We start from the raw sequence: 20,343 nt of genomic DNA, 5'->3' as shown, positions 1-20,343 counted from the left end.
TTAAAGATTTTACTGAATAGTGAAACAAACCATTTCAGGACAACGAAGGAAGCAATTTTATCCCTGAAGGTTTTGGTCTAGTATTTTCTATGGCTAGATTTGAAATTTAGAGCCAATAGATGAGAAAATTCAATGGGAATGAGAAGATGGATGTATGAACACGAGACAGAAGGGAAATTTCACCTGAAGGCACTATCGTCAGTAAATCCACCTCTCTAAATACTAATCCCATTACTTTATAAATTAAATAACCTTTTCACAATAAAACAGTAGCCCACTGATCTGGCTTTGAAAATTCCTTTCCAAGATCTAAACATTTCTCTTAAGTGGCTTTCATATCAATTTAGAAATCAAATCCTACATTCTACTTCAAATATTCTCGCTCATTATTTTTTTCAAGGATAGCAGGAAACATAATACCTTCAAAGGATCACCATGCTTTTATCACATAACCTCACTCTAGTTGTTTTCCAAACATTTTTTAATCCCAAAGGATTACTGATGTCTTACGTGGTCAAGATGTTTCCACTCTTCTGCCCATTCTCTGTCTGTTAGTCTGTGATCAATCATTTCTTCTTGACGTGTGCCATGCAACCCTACAAAAATAGAGAAGGCTGAATAACCCTAAAACGTTCAGTATACAACCCATACACACACAGACTCACAGCAAGGACTATGTGGGCAAACTCAATGATGTAAAAATACATTTGATTTTGAATGGAGACATGAATCATACTTAGATTCAGAATTACCTAATAGGTTCCTCACAGAATGATAAAATACTAGAACTAGAATGAATTTTAGAGGTCAGCTGGTCAGAAGACTTTATTTTACACACAAGAGACAGTTAAGTGACACCAAGCCCACAGCTAGTTATCCACGCAACACTCTGTAAGTAAAAATATATTCTAACTCTTAATAAATACAAGAAACCACAAGTAGACATTAAGTGGTTTTTAAAGCATTGATGTCCTGCATTAAAAATAAAGACAGCATAAGTCCTTTTACATAGGAAGGGACATGCTTTCCCAAAACAAGCATGGTAAATTTTTCCACATTTCAGCCTTGTATAAATGAATACAATCCTAACACATATACCTACATGACAGAATTAGACCATGAAGAGAAGGCTTGTATAATATGGAGCTACATATACTCATTTGGTTTACCAAAAAATAAAAAATAAAAGTAAATTGGACATCCTTCATTACAAAATTAACATACAAGATATAATTGGACAAATATCATAAATTCAACTGAACCAACTGAAAATCCTAATTTGAAGTCCATAAGACTTAATGCTCTTTAGCATCATAGTTAAGATACCACTATGAAAAAGTGTTTACCAAGTGAGCACCAATATTAACGAATTTAAGCAGTTAGCTAGGATGCTCATTAAAATAGGAAGTAAACGTATCTCACTAAAAAGAGGGGCTGAAAGGTTCCGATCAGAGAAACCTGGAAACGTGTTGTTCCTCTTACATACTCACTTTATATTCTGTTGGATAGGAAAGCCATTGAGCTGTGGCATTATTTTGCAATTTAAATGAACAAAACTATTATTTTTGGTTACCAATTCTCAAAATGTTACTCTGAACAGCAAATAAGGTTTCTTATAGTTTGGGTTTCTAGATAACTGGGCTACCTCTCTGTAGAACTTATGTAAGAATTAAATGACCAAATGGGTTATAAGACACTGAATTTTACTTTTTGTGAGATTTAAGTGGTTAGAAATCCCTTTTTTTTCCGCTGATTTACACAAATAAAGATGAGTCACATGACTCTGTTCAGCCAACCATGTAAAGAGATTTCATTTACAACTGATGGAAATGAACAAATTTATGACAACCCTTTCTCAGACTAACTGAAAAGCTAAATGCAAGATGCTTTGTACCACTCCTGTCCAATTAGAACATATTCTAAGATATATTTTAGAAGTTAAAATTGTCAATGCCACCTATTGGTTAAAAAGTAAAAGTGCAAATATGTTTTATTAATTTGCATAATATAAACACATTGGGAGAAATAGTACTTAGTTACTGCTCTGTTGTGATTATTTTAAGTTGAAATGTTTGCAAATATGTAATTTTTGTTAACTTCTTTGTTGCCTGTGTTTTAGGGAAAAACCACTACTGTTAAAATTAGTCACCATAGAAAACAACCAGAAAGTGATAAGGATATAAATGTGACAGTGACTTTCATGTTAGAGGTATCTGAATATTTGCCTTTAAGGACAAGAATTCCAGAGGTCTCAAAAGCTTGAAAAATTCAGCAGAAGAAATCAGTAATGACACAAGCTGTAACGCCTGGAGTAATATTAATGAGCAACAGGACATCTGTGGTAGTGGGATTTCAGCACTTGTGAAACAGTACTAACCTTCATCTCATTTAAAAAAGATACTAAGTGTATTAGAAACACGTTTGAGCTAAGTACTTGCTGAAAAAATGTAAGATTCATTTGCTGCTTTTGAACTCTGAAAGTCATTTGTTAGATATAATCAAATCTTTAAAAATAAAAAATAAATCAAGATTTACATTTACTAATTTCTCTATTTAAGATATTTAAATATTCAGCAGCACACAATTTTTGTTTATAGTCATAATACCAGAGGGATGTACCAGGGGAAAATAGCTCATAATCATTAAATAGCTCATAATCACATTTTCATTTGTGGGAAATTTGACACTAATGTTGAGACTTAACTGGTGTTAGAATATTTTGACTAGGCTAAAACTCTAAGCTTACTTATAAACTAATGCTGCTAACTGGTTACTTTACTGAAGGATTCTAGTGAGTATATGTCCCTACACATAATAGGCATTTATAAATCGTACCAGACTAAGTATATCTTTATGACAATTTTTATATTCTCAAAATGGCAGCTTGATGTAACACCATAATTTGTTGCTTATACATCAAGATTTTATTTTACATTAACACACACTAAACTCTGCCAGACTTTAGGGGTGGTTTAGTAGCTGCACATATTTATAGAGATTAGCACTATTAGTTTTATAAGTGAATATAATTAAAAGGTAAGGAACATGGTCTGAAGAAAATCACATAAAACCAATGGATACAGATATAATTCATAAAGGGATATTTTACATTACTTAATGAAAACATAATCGTTGCACATAAGTGTAATTACTTCCTTGCTGATTACTGTATAGTGCACTGGAACTAATATTTCACAAAATAGCACCTGCTGCCTAAGAAACAGGCCATTTGCTAACACATCTACAAAATGGGATCCCTTGACCTGGTCTCACCATGACCTGATGACTCCACTGCTATTTAAAAACATGCAATCATGGTTTTCAGTACTTAAGTCATAAATAAGTGCTAAGGCTTTGTGTAGAAGGGAATTGTTATCACATTTGATTTTGGGGTCCAAATATCAATCCAGATCAAGAAATAGCATAACCACCTTTGAAAGCTCTTCAGAAATGGTACCTGTGAGAACATTAGACAGATTGGCTATTAAGAAAGCACAAATTATATGCTTAGCCATTTGTCTGACACACTACATAAACATAGAAATTACTGTTGTGGAGAACCAGAACTACTAATTTACTATCTTACAACCAAAGCTTCAATCGCCCCTCCCCTCATCCTGACTCTCTTTGTGCTTTCTAAACATTTGGGGTGTTGGGCGTAGAAAGGCAAAAAAGGCCCTACACGTGGAGCCCCTGTTTGCTAGCAACATACTTGGAAATCGAATGTAAACTTTATATATTAGACTCTGACTGTGGCTAAAAAAAAAAACAAAAACCACCATCACTGTAATCAAGTAGTGAATAACTGGCTGGCTGCATTCCCCAGAAATCTGTATCCTCAGCTCTGTTTTTGGGTTTTCTACTTGCACTTCATCCCCTGCTCTTTCTGGTGTACTAGTCACTAAGTCACCCGCATCAGGAAAGTTTGCCAGCAATTAGTTACAAGGTAGAGAGTTGGTGGGTGATGTGGACACAGGAGATGGAAAAAGAATAGGAGACTCACTATTGCTCTCAGTTAGACTCATCACTAATTAAGAATTGAAGGCACCCCAGTAATAGTGTACTTACTAATAACTCTCTGATACACTATCATCTCCACCACTGAACTACTTATCATGTGTTTAAAAACTTACCTTGTTCATCTTCTCTCTCATTTTTCATGGTAGACATTTGTTCTACAGAAGGCAATGTCTTCAAAATGCTTTACTACTTTTTTTTTTTTTTGAGACAGGGTCTTGCTCTGCCACCCAGGCTGGGGTGCAGTGTGTGGGGTGCAGTGGCATGATCTCATCCCACTGTAACCTCTGATTCCTGGGCTCAAGCGATCCTCCTGCCTCAGCCCCACAGGTAGCTGGGGCTAAAGGAGTCCACTACCATGCCTGGCTAATTTTGTAATTTTAGTAGAGACGGGATTTTGTCACAGTGCCCAGGCTGGTCTCAAACTCCTGAGCTCAAACTCATCTACCCATGTCGGCCTCCCAAAGTGCTGGGATTATAGGCGTGAGCCACTGCATCCAGACAAAATGCTTTAATTCTAATAGTTTTATGCAAAGAAGGAATGAACACAGGGAAATAGAACACATATTTGCCCAAATTCACTTCTTCAGTATTCCAATCCTTGACCCAAAATTGTCAATATTAACTTTAATCACTGGCATTTTCAAGTGAAAAAAAGTACCAAATCATTCCTCAGGAAATATCTGTTAAGCCACAGATAGCATACCATATCATACTTTGGAAATATGGAATATCATAGAGGCTTGAAAAAAATCAAAATAAACGTAGAGACTATCTGAAACAAAAGATACAATGCAAGAAAATAAAGCGATTTTTAAAAATATTTGTGGCAGGCAGACTGCATATGAAGTCTCATGTTAAAAAAGAATTCAAGCTAAAAATTTATTTTGCATTTGTTACCAACACAACAATTGAGGGTCTTGTATTAATATAGATGCCCTCCTCCAAAGAAATTTAGTGTACTATCATAAAGAATACAAGTGATTAGGACAGAGAGAGCGCACAGCTGTGGAAAAGTCTATTAATATCAATCAAGTTTTTTTCATAAAGGAGACAATATAAAGCAAGATAAGATAATTTTTATCCCTATCACAGATTTCAAGCCTGAAGTTCAGTTCAGAAGTAATGGTGCAAGTCTTCAAGCACCCAATCCCATAAGAAGTGAACAGATCCTTCAGTCTTACCCATAGGTCTGTTTCTGTCCCTGAGGTCCCTGTGGCTGGGGTGTCGATAGGAGTCCCTGTAGTGGTGGGCAATGGCCATATCATCCAAACGGTAATGCTGAGGTGGAGGTGGGGTGGGGTGAGGCAGGCCATTGGGCTGGTAGGATAAGCCGTTATTTGGACTGTACCGCTGGCCTGGGCTAATAGTGCATGGTCGCTTGCTTGGATGTTCTGAGTGCAAAGGCTCTCTGTCAAAGCCATTTTCTTTGGTTCTAAGAGGGAAAAAACAAGAGTTTGTTTCATCATCTATTCAGAAATCAGCACAGTTCAGTCACTCATATTTTAGCTTGGAATAAAGACAGAATATTTTTTATTGACCAGAAACCTTCTAAACTCAGCTTCCCAGAAAACATACGGGAATTCACTGAGATCTGTGTCGAGACCTAAATGATCACAAGCTTGCAGATAGGAGAAAATGCTTCACTTCTCATCAAATTAGCAAATATCTTTTCAGTTGAAGCTCATGTGGTTAAGTCAAGAGGAAACTCAAGTCTCCTGTAGATAACATTTTCATTCAAAAAACAGTGCTTGATTTCTAACAAGTTACCCTAAGACTGACTATATTTGATGAAGAGTCATCAAGGTAAAACATCACCATTCTCTTGATGAACACTTGAGCTACACCTATTCTGCTTGGTATCTGACTTCTGTGTCAGAGAACATCTAAGAACTGTGTTGTTCAATACACTAGCTACACGTGGTTGCTTAACTTAAAATGTAAGTTACTTAAAATTAAATAAAGCTTAAAATTCAGTTCTTCAGTATCAGCAGCCACATTTCATGTGCTCAACAGGTACGCGTGGCCAGTGGCTTCAGTAGTGGACTGCACAGATATGTAACATTTCCATCATCACAGAAAGTTCTACAGGAAAGTAAGGATCAAACTGAGTGAATACAGTATGCAATGCAATGTCTGGGACCCTGACATTATCTTGAGTCACCAAGGTAACCAATCAGCAGTCATACAGAGCTAGCCTGGACTAGAAGGAAGATCTAGGTCAACCCCCTTATTTTAAAGTTGAGGAAACACACACCCAGAGAGCTAATGTATCCTGTCTGGGGTTATCAGGTCATACGGCAGGACGGGAACACCCTGACGACACATCATCATGTGATGCAAAGGACTCCGAACTCGGCTTTCAGAAGGAATGCATTCTATAAATAAGACCTGATAACTAGTCACGATTCCTTGATTCTCAAATAAATGTAGGACTCAAGAAGTAATTTCTGGCTGTATATACTTCTACTGCTTAGAGACTAGCCTCTAATATATTCAATAAGATAGAAACAAACCATATTCAACTTTGACTGTAATCACTGCCCCCAAACTTACTTTTTACTTACAAGACCGGCACTCTTATCTTTAGACAGGTGGTAACATCTATTTTCTCAGAGACATTTTCTCATAAGAATTCTACTGGTTCACAGTGGCTACAGACTTCTACATGCCTTCTTTATTTTAGGTAGTAAAATAACAGCATAGAGGCACTTTTTCTACCTTCCTGGCATCTACTGACAGCATCTAGTCTTTGTCTGATAATACTAGAGCAATCCAGGTGGAAACTGAATCAACAACAGAGATGATCAGGGGCAACGGGATTCTACAATGAACCATCCTTTATGCCCCTTTAGGGTGGGCCTCGCAGTGACAATTCATACACACCAGGTTGAGAAGAATAAAGGACTTAGAGACAGACGGTAAAGACATAGAAAGAACTGAGGGTAAATCTTCTGAGTTTTATGTTAAAGAACATGCCCACTACATACTAAGAGGGATGCCCTATTCTGAATAGACTGGCCAATATTGGAAATGATGGCAGAGCATAGCCCCCAAGGGAGTGGCAGCCAGGAATCCTAATTCCACTCCCATCAAAGAATGTGTCTACACTAAAACATACTGACTCCTTACATATTGATCATTGATATCAGAATAAAATATCCAGTGTAGCTGAGACATTACCTAATTGCACTGCTTTAAAATAATTTTTAGGCCGGGCGCGGTGGCTCAAGCCTGTAATCCCAGCACTTTGGGAGGCCGAGACGGGCGGATCACGAGGTCAGGAGATCGAGACCATCCTGGCTAACACAGTGAAACCCCATCTCTACTAAAAATACAAAAAACTAGCCGGGCGAGGTGGTGGGCGCCTGTAGTCCCAGCTAGTCCGGAGGCTGAAGCAGGAGAATGGTGTAAACTCGGGAGGCGGAGCTTGCAGTGAGCTGAGATCCGGCCACTGCACTCCAGCCTGGGAGACAGAGCAAGACTCTGTCTCAAAAAAATAAATAAATAAATAATTTTTAAAAGTGAACTGAAACATTCTAGATACTGATTTATCTTCTAAAAGTATACCCATGTGATTCTAATCTGTATTTGCATATCCTACAAATTTCTAAGTAATACACTTCAATATTCAATGCATATTATCAGCATAAATCAGTTGGAAAATACTGAAGACTATTAGCGGCTATGAACATAATGCTAACATAGCACCTACCTTACTGGCAGTGTGGTGTAGTGGAAAGAGCACTGGACTGGGAATCAAGAGACCTGAGATCTAGTCCTGGCTCTTCCATGACTAGCTGTGTGACCTTGGGCAAGTCACTTAACCTCTCTGGACCTCAGTTTATTCATCTGTAAAACGAAAGGGTTGGACTAGATCAGTGGTTTTCAAACTGTGCCACCTGAGGTGCTTAAGGGATTCTGTAGGCAATGAAGAACTTTTCCCCCAAAGAATCAAGATTCTCAAGATTTAAAGTGCCAGAGGAACCCACTTCTTATTATCTGTGTTAATCATCGGGGTTCCACTTAAGATTTCATTTTTAAAGGAAAAAGTCTGCGGCTAAAATTAAGTTTGAAAACCACTGGACTAGATGATTTCTGCAGTCCCTTTTAGTTTGCAAACTCTGCAATTCAAGTATTTTATATTTACAGCTAAATATCACAGTTATGCAGATCAAAACACACAGTGCTGATAGTCCTCTGCCCAAACCATAAGTACCTAAGGCAATCGCCTTAGCCAAGTTCTCTGTTCCTTGAACAATTTATTATTTATACCTTATTTTTTGTGCAAAAATTAGAAAACATCCTCTTATCTCAGTGCAGCCCCTGTAGAATTTCTAAATAATGAAACATCTTTCTTTGCCCTATTTGGCTCAAACCACCCCAACTTACTAGTTTTCTCTCCCTTGATCAATGAAAACAACAACAACATTGGAATAATTTTTACAATTTTTAAATGGTTAGATACTCTATTTATCTTCATCCTTAGGGGAACCCTTTGTTCAGTGCTATTACTTCAATGACCCAATTAAATGGGAGGAAAAAAGCATTATTTTTTCCTAAAGCAAGGGTAGTAACGTCCTAAAAGGCAAGCTAGGGCCCGAGTCTGCTCTCTCATTTCAATCAGGTCTTACTGTCCTATCCTGGGGCCCATTACCCTGCTAGCTACTGAAATAATAAAGCTCATGACCTCACAAGGGTAGTTTACATTCTAACAGTTGTGAAACATTAACACTTGCAGAGGTGTGGTGACTAATACCTGTAGTGCTGGCACTTTGGAAGGCTCCAGGAGGAAGGATTGTTTGAGCACAGGAGTTTGAGACCAGCCTGGGCAACATAGTGAGACCTTGTCTCTACAAAAAATAAAAAAATTGGCTGGGCATGGTGATGTACACCTGTAGTCCTAGATACTCAGGAAGCTGGGGCAGGAGGATCACTTGAGCCCGAGATTGAGGCTACAGTGAGCCATGATCATACCACTGCACTCCAGCCTGAGCCACAGAGTGAGATCCTCTTTCAAAAAGAAGGGGAAAAAAAGAAAATACAAAAACTTCCACTGTCCACAAAAATAAAGCTATGAAGGGTCTCTCTGGTGCTTCCTCAAATTACTAATGTCTACTTATAAGGCCAGTTATATTCAAAGCATGTATGTTCAGAAGGGTAACTCAAACAATTGCCATTTGTCTGTCTGCTTCTTAGAAATGCCTACAACTACCTATATCTCATTTGCTTGAGTGAAGTCCATATTTGCATTCTTCATTGCCCTTTTAAGTGTATTAGGCAAAATTAGCAAAGACTTTTCATTGTCCCATACCAGTATACCCATGAAATAACTCAAATTCTAGTTGAAATTTGAAGTGAGAAGTCTGTTATGTCTTAAGTATTTCTGAAAGATTTTATTTGTTTTTTAAGTCTACCTGAGGATGTTCTATCTCCTTACCAGGAGACATTTTCCTCAACACAATGTAACCACTTCAACATTTAGATCCCAATCATTTCTCTCTCGAGGTTTAATGTTCTAAGGGCAGGGGATCCTTAGGACTCAGTTGTGTGATCTCCAGTTACTATCTTTCTGGCTTCAGTATTCTGCTCAGTGAAATGGGACTAATAGAAAACAACACTTGTAGAAACAAATTAAGAGGCAACCTAATTTATACTTTACCCCATCTCAGGCTTTTTTTTTTTTTTTCCAGCTCCTCAGTGACAGAAACTGTAAACTATTAGGAAAAGAAAATAAATGTCCTGGCCGGGCGCAGTGGCTCAAGCCTGTAATCCCAGCACTTTGGGAGGCCGAGACGGGTGGATCACGAGGTCAGGAGATCGAGACCATCCTGGTCAACACGGTGAAACCCCGTCTCTACTAAAAATACAAAAAAACTAGCCGGGCGAGGTGGCGGGCGCCTGTGGTCCCAGCTACTTGGGAGGCTGAGGCAGGAGAATGGCGTAAACCCGGAAGGCGGAGCTTGCAGTGAGCTGAGATCCGGCCACTGCACTCCAGTCTGGGCGACAGAGCGAGACTCCGCCTCAAAAAAAAAAAAAAAAAAAGAAAGAAAATAAATGTCCTTTAAAAACTACGTGAGGCTGGGCGTGGTGGCTCATGCCTGTAATCTCAGCAGTTTGGGAGGGTGAGGTGGATGGATCACTTGAGGTCAGCAGCTTGAGACCAGCCTGGCCAACATGGTGAAACCCCGTCTCTACTAAAAATACAAAAATTAGCCAGGCGTGGTGGAGCATGCTTGTAGTGCCAGCTACTCGGGAGGCTGAAGCAGAAGAATCACTTGAACCTGAGGCAGGGAGGTTGCAGTGAACCAAGATCATGCCACTGCACTCCAGCCTAGGTGACAGAGCGAGACTCCATCTCGAGGAAAAAATAAAAATAAAAACAAAAACTCTACATGAAATATTTTTAAAATGATGATTAGCTAGTGTGTGCTGATAATCCCTTAGTAACATTTATATAAAACAGTGTAACATTCAAGGAAACAGGGAAGTATGAAAAAAATCCATCATAAGATCATGACAATAAGTAGAACAAGAGGACAAATCTCCATGGCAGAAGTGGGTGTAAGTTTTTTTCTCTACATTAAGACTTTTTTTTAATGTGAGGAAATACCACTATAAATATTGTTTTAGGGGAAGGCAAATTGATAGAGCACAATAAACCTAAGAAGAAGAAACTTAAATTCTAATATTCATCCTGTTATTTATTTATTTAAATAAATTATGTGCCTTACGCACTCACTTATCTGAGTTTTGACAGACATTTCACAAGTCCAAACTGGCCTCATTTCTCTTTTGCTTTCTGTACCATCTTCTACCTAGTCACCCAAGTAGAAACTTGAAGTCACTCTACAACTTTTTTTTTCAAATCCAAGTCCTATTGCTGATCTCAAGCATCTCTACAGGGGTCCCTCCTTCCAGTCCCAGGATACCTTTGTCTTGGCCCTTGTCACACCACGGTCCCACTTTACCAGTATCCCCCAGAGTCATGGGTCCCAGATTTGTTTGCTGTTTGTCTCAGCAGCCCAGCCAAGTCCCATCCCTAGACTGTAGTTCCTTGAAAAATGAGTAGAAGTGAGACACTGGGTCTAAAATTCTTTTAAGACCAGGCATTAAAGACTTACTTTATTTTATTCTTATATTTTAGAAGTCTGTATCTAAATCTTAGGATGGTAGTTCTATTAAACACAGACTAAAGACCTTAATAACATCAAAGCCATCTTCCTTTCCTTTTCTAACACGTGCAGTTTAAGACTGCCATAGAAGGACTAGACATTGAATCAAGGGAGGGGGGGCAATCATTCTCATCATCATTATTTTTAAAACATAATTCAGCAAAAGGTCTCTTCAGAAATGGTTACGAAAGAGGTGACTTTAGATACGAATTTCACATAATACACTTTTATTGGTACTGAATAAGATATTGAAACAAAATACATTACAAACTCCCCAGCGTCCTTAAAAAGACAATCAAACTAAAGGAGAGAAGCACCTTTAACCTCTCCATTGCTAAGCAACCACCTAGGAGTGAGAACTTTCTGAGCAGTGTGCTAATACTTTTAGAAGTAAGTAAGAGGCAGGTGGATACTTGCCACTCCAGACACACAAATGTGATGCCCAGCCCTTCAAGGATTGCAATATGCAGGTTGGGGGAGCCATCTGAGCCTTCCCTCCAGCAGCGAGAAGGTGGAATGCTTCCGTCACATGTCTGAAGCTGACCATCTGCTCAACAGTTAGGCTGTCTGTTAGTGGCTGTTCCCCTTGCCTTCCCTAATCTCTGCCACTGCTGAAGTATTCAATTTCTGCTGCTCCTGCTGTTTGGAACTCTGCTTTCTTATTCGAATCTGTCATCTGTATGTTTCTATTGGAGCCCTCCAGTTTTTTCTGGTCAGTGAACCAATCACTGCATTTGGTTCCTGGGCTGTCTGTGGCTGTTTTTATTGTATTTCAGAGATGCATTTTTTAACCAAATAAGTAAATAAAGATGCCCGGAAAAGAGACCATTTAATACACTACTAAAATGACTGCATTAAGTTTAATTTGAATTATTTGATCAATAGCGGTTTTTGTTCTGTTTGTAGTGTTCTGCTTTGTTTTAGGTCCCCAGTATGTGCAATGCACTATCCTGTACTTCAGTGGCAGTACAAAGATGAGAGAAACATGGTCCCTTAACCTTCCATAAGATTATTATTTAGGGCAGACTTTAATTCTTTACCATTAAAATAATTTAATTGGAAGTACAAGACTTCTATACTTTCATACAGGACATGTATACAGAAGGTACCATTAAAAACAGAACAAATGTGGTATGTGAGAGCACAGTGAGAGATTACTCCAGAATATGTACTCAAAAAGACAGAGGTTTTGGAGTCACATGGACTTGGCTTCAAATTGTGGCTATGCTATTTGCTGGCCATATGAACTCAAGAGGCTGAATCCCCTAAGAGCCTCAGTGTTTCTGCCTGCAAAATGGGAAATGATTATCCAAAGCTATGGAGAGAACTATAGGAAAGAATCTAAGAAAAGAGCCTAACGTGAATTTGGCATTCAATAAGTTAATCAAAGCACTTTGTTTTCAAGCAGGCGCATTCAGAGGCTAACGGTACAGAATCATGGCTATGAGAGCACGGGCGTTTGAGTCCGAGAACCTAGGGTCAGAATCCCATTAGGGTTTCTGACAAGCCATGTGACTTCACACACATTATTTGGCCTTCTGGAGTCTATGTCATAGGATTGTGAGGAAATGAATGCTATATGTTAGTCTGTCAATTATTTAGCACAGGGCCCAGCATACCTGAAGTGCTCAGTAAACAGTAACCATTATTATAGTATTTATAATTGGGAAGCTTTCATTCAAATAGTAGATATTCAGTTAGGCTGTGAGGTATTAATAGAATTACGACACATAAGAACTAGGAAAGACAGCAGAAACCATCAGCTGGAATACAGATTAAGAAGTGAGGAGTATGCAGTGAGGTTAGACCCTAACAAAACAGCAAGAATCAGGCTAACAAGTTAAAGTTGAAGCTGGAATGTAGAGAGAACAAAATGCCCTCTATAATTTTGTGCTGTGTGGCTCATGCCTGTAATCCCAGCACTTTGGGAGGCTGAGGTGGGTGGATCACCTGAGGTCAGGAGTTCGAGACCAGCCTGGCCAGCATGGTGAAACCCCGTCTCTAATAAAAATACAAAAAATTAGCCGGGCGTGGTGGTGGGCCCCTGATGTCTCAGCTACTTGGGAGGCTGAGACAGGAGAATCGCTTGAACCCAGGAGGTGGAGGTTGCAGTGAGTCAAGATCCCTCACCGAAGCCTGGGCAACAAGGGCAAAACTTCCGTCTCAAAAAAACAAAAAACAAACAAAAAGAAAACAGAAACAAAAAACCTGGTTGGGCACTGTGGCTCATGCCTGTAATCCCAGCACTTTGGGAGGCTGAGGTGGGTGGATCACCTGAGGTCAGGAGTTCGAGACCAGCCTGGCCAGCATGGTGAAACCCCGTCTCTAATAAAAATACAAAAAATTAGCCGGGCGTGGTGGTGGGCCCCTGATGTCTCAGCTACTTGGGAGGCTGAGACAGGAGAATCGCTTGAACCCAGGAGGTGGAGGTTGCAGTGAGTCAAGATCCCTCACCGAAGCCTGGGCAACAAGGGCAAAACTTCATCTCAAATAAACAAATAAATAAATGTAATTTTGTGCTATTTCACTGAAAGACCTCCCAATTGATGTGACTAATATTTTTAAAAATCACTCCTTGCAACTGTGGAATATATAATAGAAGGAACGCAAACTAGAATGTATAAATTGACATAAAATCCCTACATTTTTTTCATAAAATACTGAATGCAAGTTATACAAATTTAATTCTTATTTGCACAATTGACCCTACAATTCCTTGTAAAGCATATCTATCTTTTCTTTTAGAAAGATAAAAATAGTGAAATCTCCTTCATTTAACAAAAAAATGGACCTAGTCGGTTTAGTTGGTGTGTACTGTTGTAACAAATCTTACAAATACAACCAATATGATTTCAAAATGATTGCCTTTGACCCTCCAACCTTCAGCATTTTCTAACTGACTCATTAAGTCAGGAACACAGGCTAGCTGTGGCTCTTCTATCGTTAAAAAGATATATAAAACCTCAGAATGTTATACTATGGCATCTACCCACTTGAGCAACTATAGAAAATAAATGAGGGAAAGTAAGGTGTAAAAAGAGAAGCTTAAGTCTTAGTTGAGTTTCCTTATTTAAATTCTGCACATTGAAACAGATTTTATGCAACTGGAAGATTTCAAGTACGCAAATATGCTTGTTTCTCACTAAGAAACTTTGCAACATTAGGCAAGTTCTTTGGGCCTTACTTTGTGCAAGAATAAAGAGATGGGAGCCAGCTGGGTGTGGTGGTGCACACCTAGGTCCTAGCTACTCAGGAGCCTGAGGCAGCAGGTTCACATGAGCCCAGGAGTTTGAGACCAGCCTGGGCAACATAGCTAGACACTGTCTTAAAAAAAAAAAAAAAAATACAGATAACATCCCATGAGCAAATCCATAAATTTAAAGTATGTGTAATTGTTTTTTCTTTTGGTATGACATGCAAAAAGGCAGGGTGTGGTGGCTAATGCCTGTAATCCCAACACTGTGGGAGGATCACATGAGACCAGGAGTTCGAAACCAGCTTGGGCAACACTGCAGACCATGCCTAAGGAAAAAAAAAAAAAAAAAAGAATGGGGCCTGGTATATCCATAAGATCCCTCCCAGGTGACAAATTACATATCTCTAAAGTTCATGCAAGTCTTTTTAGAGAATAATGTTTAATTCTTGGGGGAGGAGGAAATACATATTAATCCAACTACATGGCCTTTGTATTGAAAGTTTAGAAGCATTAAACTGAGAGTAATGTAAAGCATAATTACATTAAAATAATGACATGTAAGAAGGGGATTAATACTTAACATCAATCACTTGAGATAGTAGGGGGAACAAAATGGGAAACAAAACAACAACGTTACCTATACAAAAGCAAAGATTATTTGATTTGATTTCTTAAGCAAGAAAAACCCTAAATCAGAAGAGTAGCATAACAGGTGAGAACACGATACTAAAGGCAAATCAGATCAAAAAGCTGTGATTGATATCAAAGCTCTGAGAAAAGAAAGACAGCAATGATAACCATCCTAACACAATTATTTTCTTTAAGTCTTAATAATTTTAATCCATTCTGCAGTCTCAAAGAAAGAAAGCATTACCTAACAGTTCTTTTCCTTCCTCCTACACAAAAGTGCTTGTGTCTTTAAGAGCCACCACGGTGAGCAGTTTTAAAGAGTGCTCTTAGCTTCTACTCTCTATCTGAGAGAGTGTTCATTTCGTTTACATGGCTCCAAAACAAAAGACTGCATTCCCTTCTTCAGCACCTCCCACCACAGCATGGTAGAAGAATAAATGTTTACTATAAATAACTGACTTTTACATATTAACAAAGAATAGAAATCAGAATTTCTATTTAGTTTCCCTAATATTTTGGGAAAGAAATAACATAATTGTATAACAAAAATTGTCTTTTTCTACTTTGGGTTCTACAATATTCTCTCACAGACCTACAAAATCAGTACACTTGTTCAGAGACACTCCCCAGAGCTAAGTTTAAAAGAAAGTAGAAAACATTTCACTGTTCCACACAAGAAGAAAAAAAAGAAAAGATTTCATAGACTTCCCTAGAGTACTCATTTCTCTGTAAATAACAATAATGTTTAAAAAAAGAAAAAAACACAACCAGTGACAATCATATTTAAGGATAAGAAGAAAGTTAAATTTGCCAAAACCCATCCCTGAAACACGTGATGACTGTTTAGTACATTAACTCAGCAATCGTCACAGAATTTAAGCTCCCAAAGTTGTAAACAAAATATAGAGCGCTCTTTTGTTCATGACATGTCATGAACAAATTACCAAAATGTGTTTTCTCCTCAGGTGTCAGTTTTTCCCTCTTTTAGTGACTGATGGCTCCCAGTGTTATTACAGAAACAGATTGATCTTTTTAATGAGCCAGTTTAATAGACTCCAAAATCTCACCGTGGCTGCTCATCCATGTCAGACCATATGTACCAACAAAACATTCAGTAAAACAAAAAAAGCTCTGCTGTCAGACAGCTCCATACTCTATAAAATTTCATATAGTAGATCTGGATATACAGATAAATAACCAGAGAAGAGGAAAATGCATATGCAAACAAGATACAGAAAATATATGCAAAAAGAAAAAATACTGTAGAGGCCCATATTTTCTTGGCTCTGATCAAATTCCCACAAGATACAAATGTATTTACACAACATATTCTCATTACCCTTCCTCCTAACTGTAAGGAAACCCATTTGCCATCTTTGCGATATAATGTATATTTCAGTGCTCCATTTGATAAAGAATATTGCATCCAAAGATCAACCATGTGAACTCTGACTCTGGCAACCATCCATGAAAAACCAAAGGGAAAATCAGACCAAAGACTCTTTTTAGGAGAGTTCTACCTGACTGAATGCATACACTGATGCATGCACAGCGACGGAGCATCAAAACAAGAATGCTGGGCATCTGCGGAATTTAAGATGAAGTTTTCACAACAATGTTAACATACTGCCCAGCACTTACCTTAGGACTGTCCAATGATAGTCTAAAGTCACAATACATTCAAACATAAAATACTGGGAAAGAGCTAGTGAGGAAACAGTTGGAAATATAGAGAAATGAATGAAACAGATTTTCATATTCCCTGTTATGGTTATTTAGCAGTGAGGAATGCCAGAGTAAGTTGTGTGCATTTTCAATTTTGCCTACAGGATCATCTCTACATTTATCTTAGCTATCTAAACCTTTCCCTGTTACACTTCCCCCAACCCAACAACCCTAAATACATTTCCTTCTTCCAATTTTCCATTGAGTCTCTCCTTCATTCTTTCATCATGGAGCTAAAATATCTCACTATCTGTATGTCATACTCATTTCCTGCAGGGTAAATGGGTTCAGGTCAAACAGGAATGCACATGTAAATCATCTAATGTTAAGCCACCTCTTGGTTTTCAGCATCATGTGAACACACCACTCAAGCATCAGGATTAAGCAGTTCCCTTTAAAAACTAAATTACTAAGTGCTCTATTTCACTCTTCAATGTGACCAAGAAAATACGAGTTGTAAGAATAAGAAAGTAGCTCTGTTTGTGGGTCACAGATGAAGGTAGGCCTACAATACGTCAAAAGGAGACTAATATTTAACTGTTTGCCTTAGGAATTTTAAACTATTAAGAGGTTCTATGTCAAGAGGAGCAAAATTCCAGAGATTGCAGCATAAAAACTGCTTAACAGAGGATTATGTAATAACAGTATGTAAACTGGCTGGCTTTTAAATAACATTCTGATTTGCAAAGCAGCTAATACATTTAAGGATAGCTAAGTCGGTCACAAATAGATGTCTCTGAGCAGCTCCAAAGATCTTAAGCTCCTATGAACGTGGAACATAACTGTGTCAGGGTGTTAACCTTTCGAAGGCTGTTACACCCATGCCTGATGAAATGCAGCAAAAGAGAATAGATAAGCAGAGAAAGAAAGCAAAGTATATGCTAAATAAGTTTTTGAATATAGCTTCATTGTAAAAATTTCCGTATTTCAAAAATACTATGCAAAATGATGCTAATGAGACTGTGCATTCCTATATCAGAAGATACAGATGAGGATGAGGTATTCATAAAAATTATTTTACTATGGTAAATGGGAAATTTCATGTGTATGCTTTATTAAACAATTACTTTGTAGGGTTTAATGAAGAAGTAGTTTTATGTTACATTTCTTTGCATTCTCAGTTATGAGAGCACTGTATCTGATAGAACAGTATCTAACAAGTAAAATTTTCAGCAAAAATACCATCTATGGTCTCTACTGTATAACTCTTATCTTCACTTAGTTCATCTGGTGTCCCAGAAGTTTTCTCTTAGTTCATATACAAACCAAAACAAATAGCTACTGTACTGTGTTAAGAAATACATAGAGACAAGCTTCAAAACCATCACATTTTAAGGAAACTAGGAACAGCCAATTTCAGAATATTGAAGTAAAATATGTGGTTGGGTTAAATTACATAATAAATGAGAATTTAAATACTGATGTGCATCTAAGAGCCATCAGTTGTACTTGGAAAATCTGAAAAATCATTCATCTTCACCATTTAGCTTTAATATTACAAGCAGAAAAGATTAATCTATACAAAAGCCAAACTGTCACAAGCCAGAGATTTAAAACTCTGTAAAATCCCAGGCCAGAGACAGATTCTCAAGATGGCCACAATGGCTTATTGCTATTGTGCAAGAGACATAGGCCGGCAGTTTAATTGTCACAATAAACGTATTAAACATTGAGAAAAAGGCCATGGTTCATCCAGGCTCCTCCTCCCTCTCACCTGTCTGGAGTTCGCCTCTTCCCGTTTTCGTTCACATCGAGAAGCAGCTCTGAGGAGTCAACAGGTGAGGTGGTGCTGGCATCCAGAAGCAGCTGTTCATGCTGGGCGAGGTACTGGGCAGGGTTCTGTTTGGCCAGTCTTGCGCAGTGGAGGAGCTCACACTGCAGCAGGGGCAAGTTGGCCTGCAAGGGAATGACAGGAATGAGAGGAAGGACTGAAAGGCTTCTTCTGTCCTGTTGACTTACTCTGCTTTTTGAACACTGGAGCAGAGTATGCAATGCAGCTACATCAAAGGTCAAATGCATGCCATGGACTGGAACCACAGGCACAATTCTCAGCACTGGGCTACCATGTGCCCAGACTGCTCTAAGTGTGAGGTGACTGTCCCTTGTATATTACCTTACCTCTCTTTTATTTCTTCACTGATAACATTGAGAGTGGCACATTAGTTTTAGGGTCACTTTATACTCGAATATATGTTCTGCAGTATGTGAGAACCTAGCTCTAACAATAAGAACTTTTGTTCTCCACAGGGAAGATAAAGGGTATATAAAATATATACATAGTCCAATTGATTTCAGAATAGTTGCCCTGATACATTCAATTTTGTACCTGGTGACTCACAAAGGTCAAGCAGGCTAATCCTAGAAAGTATCTTTTATCAAGTACTAACTTAATGAAAATACACTTAAAAATATAGACATGAACATAGAGATTATTTTCCATAGTCATCAAGTTCAGACAACATTTAAGTAATGGCCTGGGTATAGTCACATATCCCAGATGGAATTAATGCACAAAGCAGTATATTCTAGTAGTCTTCAAAAGTAATCTGCCTTCTTTGTATCAGTTTTATTCTAAGGAATGTATACACACACACACACATACAGACACACACATATTTCTTCTAATGTTAGAAGAAACCCTGTATACTGGTCACTCTTCCTCCTCAGCTAGGTCAGCACCTTGAATAAAGAACAGGCTGGCTGATAGGCTGATCGGTAATTCTGTCAATCTCAAATGTAATAGGAGAGAAAGAGGCAATTTTACACATAGTAAAGGCATTAAAATGAAAACCTAAGAAGGCATTTTACTCTGAACTTACTTTGACATTATAAATCCAGATTGTCATTGCTTTCTCTCTCTCTTATTTTTATTATTGTTTAGGGAGGGGCAGTAAGGCAGAAGAAAGGAGAGGATACTGGGAAGAGTCATTAGCACTCATCCCCAATAACACTTAATTCCGGGAAAGATCAATCACATAAATCTCTTTGCAACTTGAAGATTTCATTTGCAGGAACCAGGTGCCATGTACACCGATTAACCCATCAGGTAGAAAAGCATTTCTGAATACAGGAGAGGTCCGGCTGACTCAATTTTTGGGCCCAAGAGCCTTAAAAAATAGCCCTCTAGAGAATCATGGACAGGAACTATGGCTGGCTACTTGTACCTCAAATCTAATTTTTTTTTTTTTTTTTTTCCGTCAGTGCTCTTTATTTCTTTATGTAGAGCCAAGTTTCTGGCCTATATCATTTTCCTTTACTCTGAAGAACTCCTTTTAACTTTTCCTTTTTTTTTTTTTAAGTTCCAGGGTACAAGTACAGAGCATGTAGGTTTGTTACATAAGTAGATGTGTGCCATGGTCATTTGCTGCACCTATTAACCCATAATCTAGGTTTTAAGACTCATATATATTAGCTATTTGTTCTAATGCTCTCTCTCCCCTTACCCACTAACCCCCCTCAAGTCCATTTCCTAACAGTATCAATCAAGAAACCATCTCGTAATCACACCAAAGCATATTTCTACACAAGATATAAAATATTAGGGTATTTGCTAAAGATAAGTGCATGCCATACACTGTAACAATGGAAATGACTTCCTAC

The 20,343-nt window shown here is 38.2% G+C and overlaps 1 protein-coding gene across 1 annotated transcript in view; it reads right to left on the bottom strand.

The window, feature by feature from the left end:
- The window catches only part of RUNX1T1 (runt-related transcription factor 1; translocated to, 1 (cyclin D-related)), a 138,305-nt gene that overhangs the window by 28,003 nt on the left and 89,959 nt on the right, over positions 1 to 20,343 (bottom strand). The window contains 3 exon segments of the mRNA XM_011937058.1: positions 511 to 596; positions 5,202 to 5,452; positions 18,458 to 18,639. Coding sequence (XP_011792448.1) covers positions 511 to 596; positions 5,202 to 5,452; positions 18,458 to 18,639 — 519 coding nt within the window.

Source organism: Colobus angolensis, unplaced genomic scaffold, assembly GCF_000951035.1.
Source record: "Colobus angolensis palliatus isolate OR3802 unplaced genomic scaffold, Cang.pa_1.0 Scaffold16, whole genome shotgun sequence".
Taxonomy (NCBI): domain Eukaryota; kingdom Metazoa; phylum Chordata; class Mammalia; order Primates; family Cercopithecidae; genus Colobus; species Colobus angolensis.
Note: the sequence above shows the minus strand (reverse complement) of the source record. Positions and strands in the feature narration are given on the sequence as shown.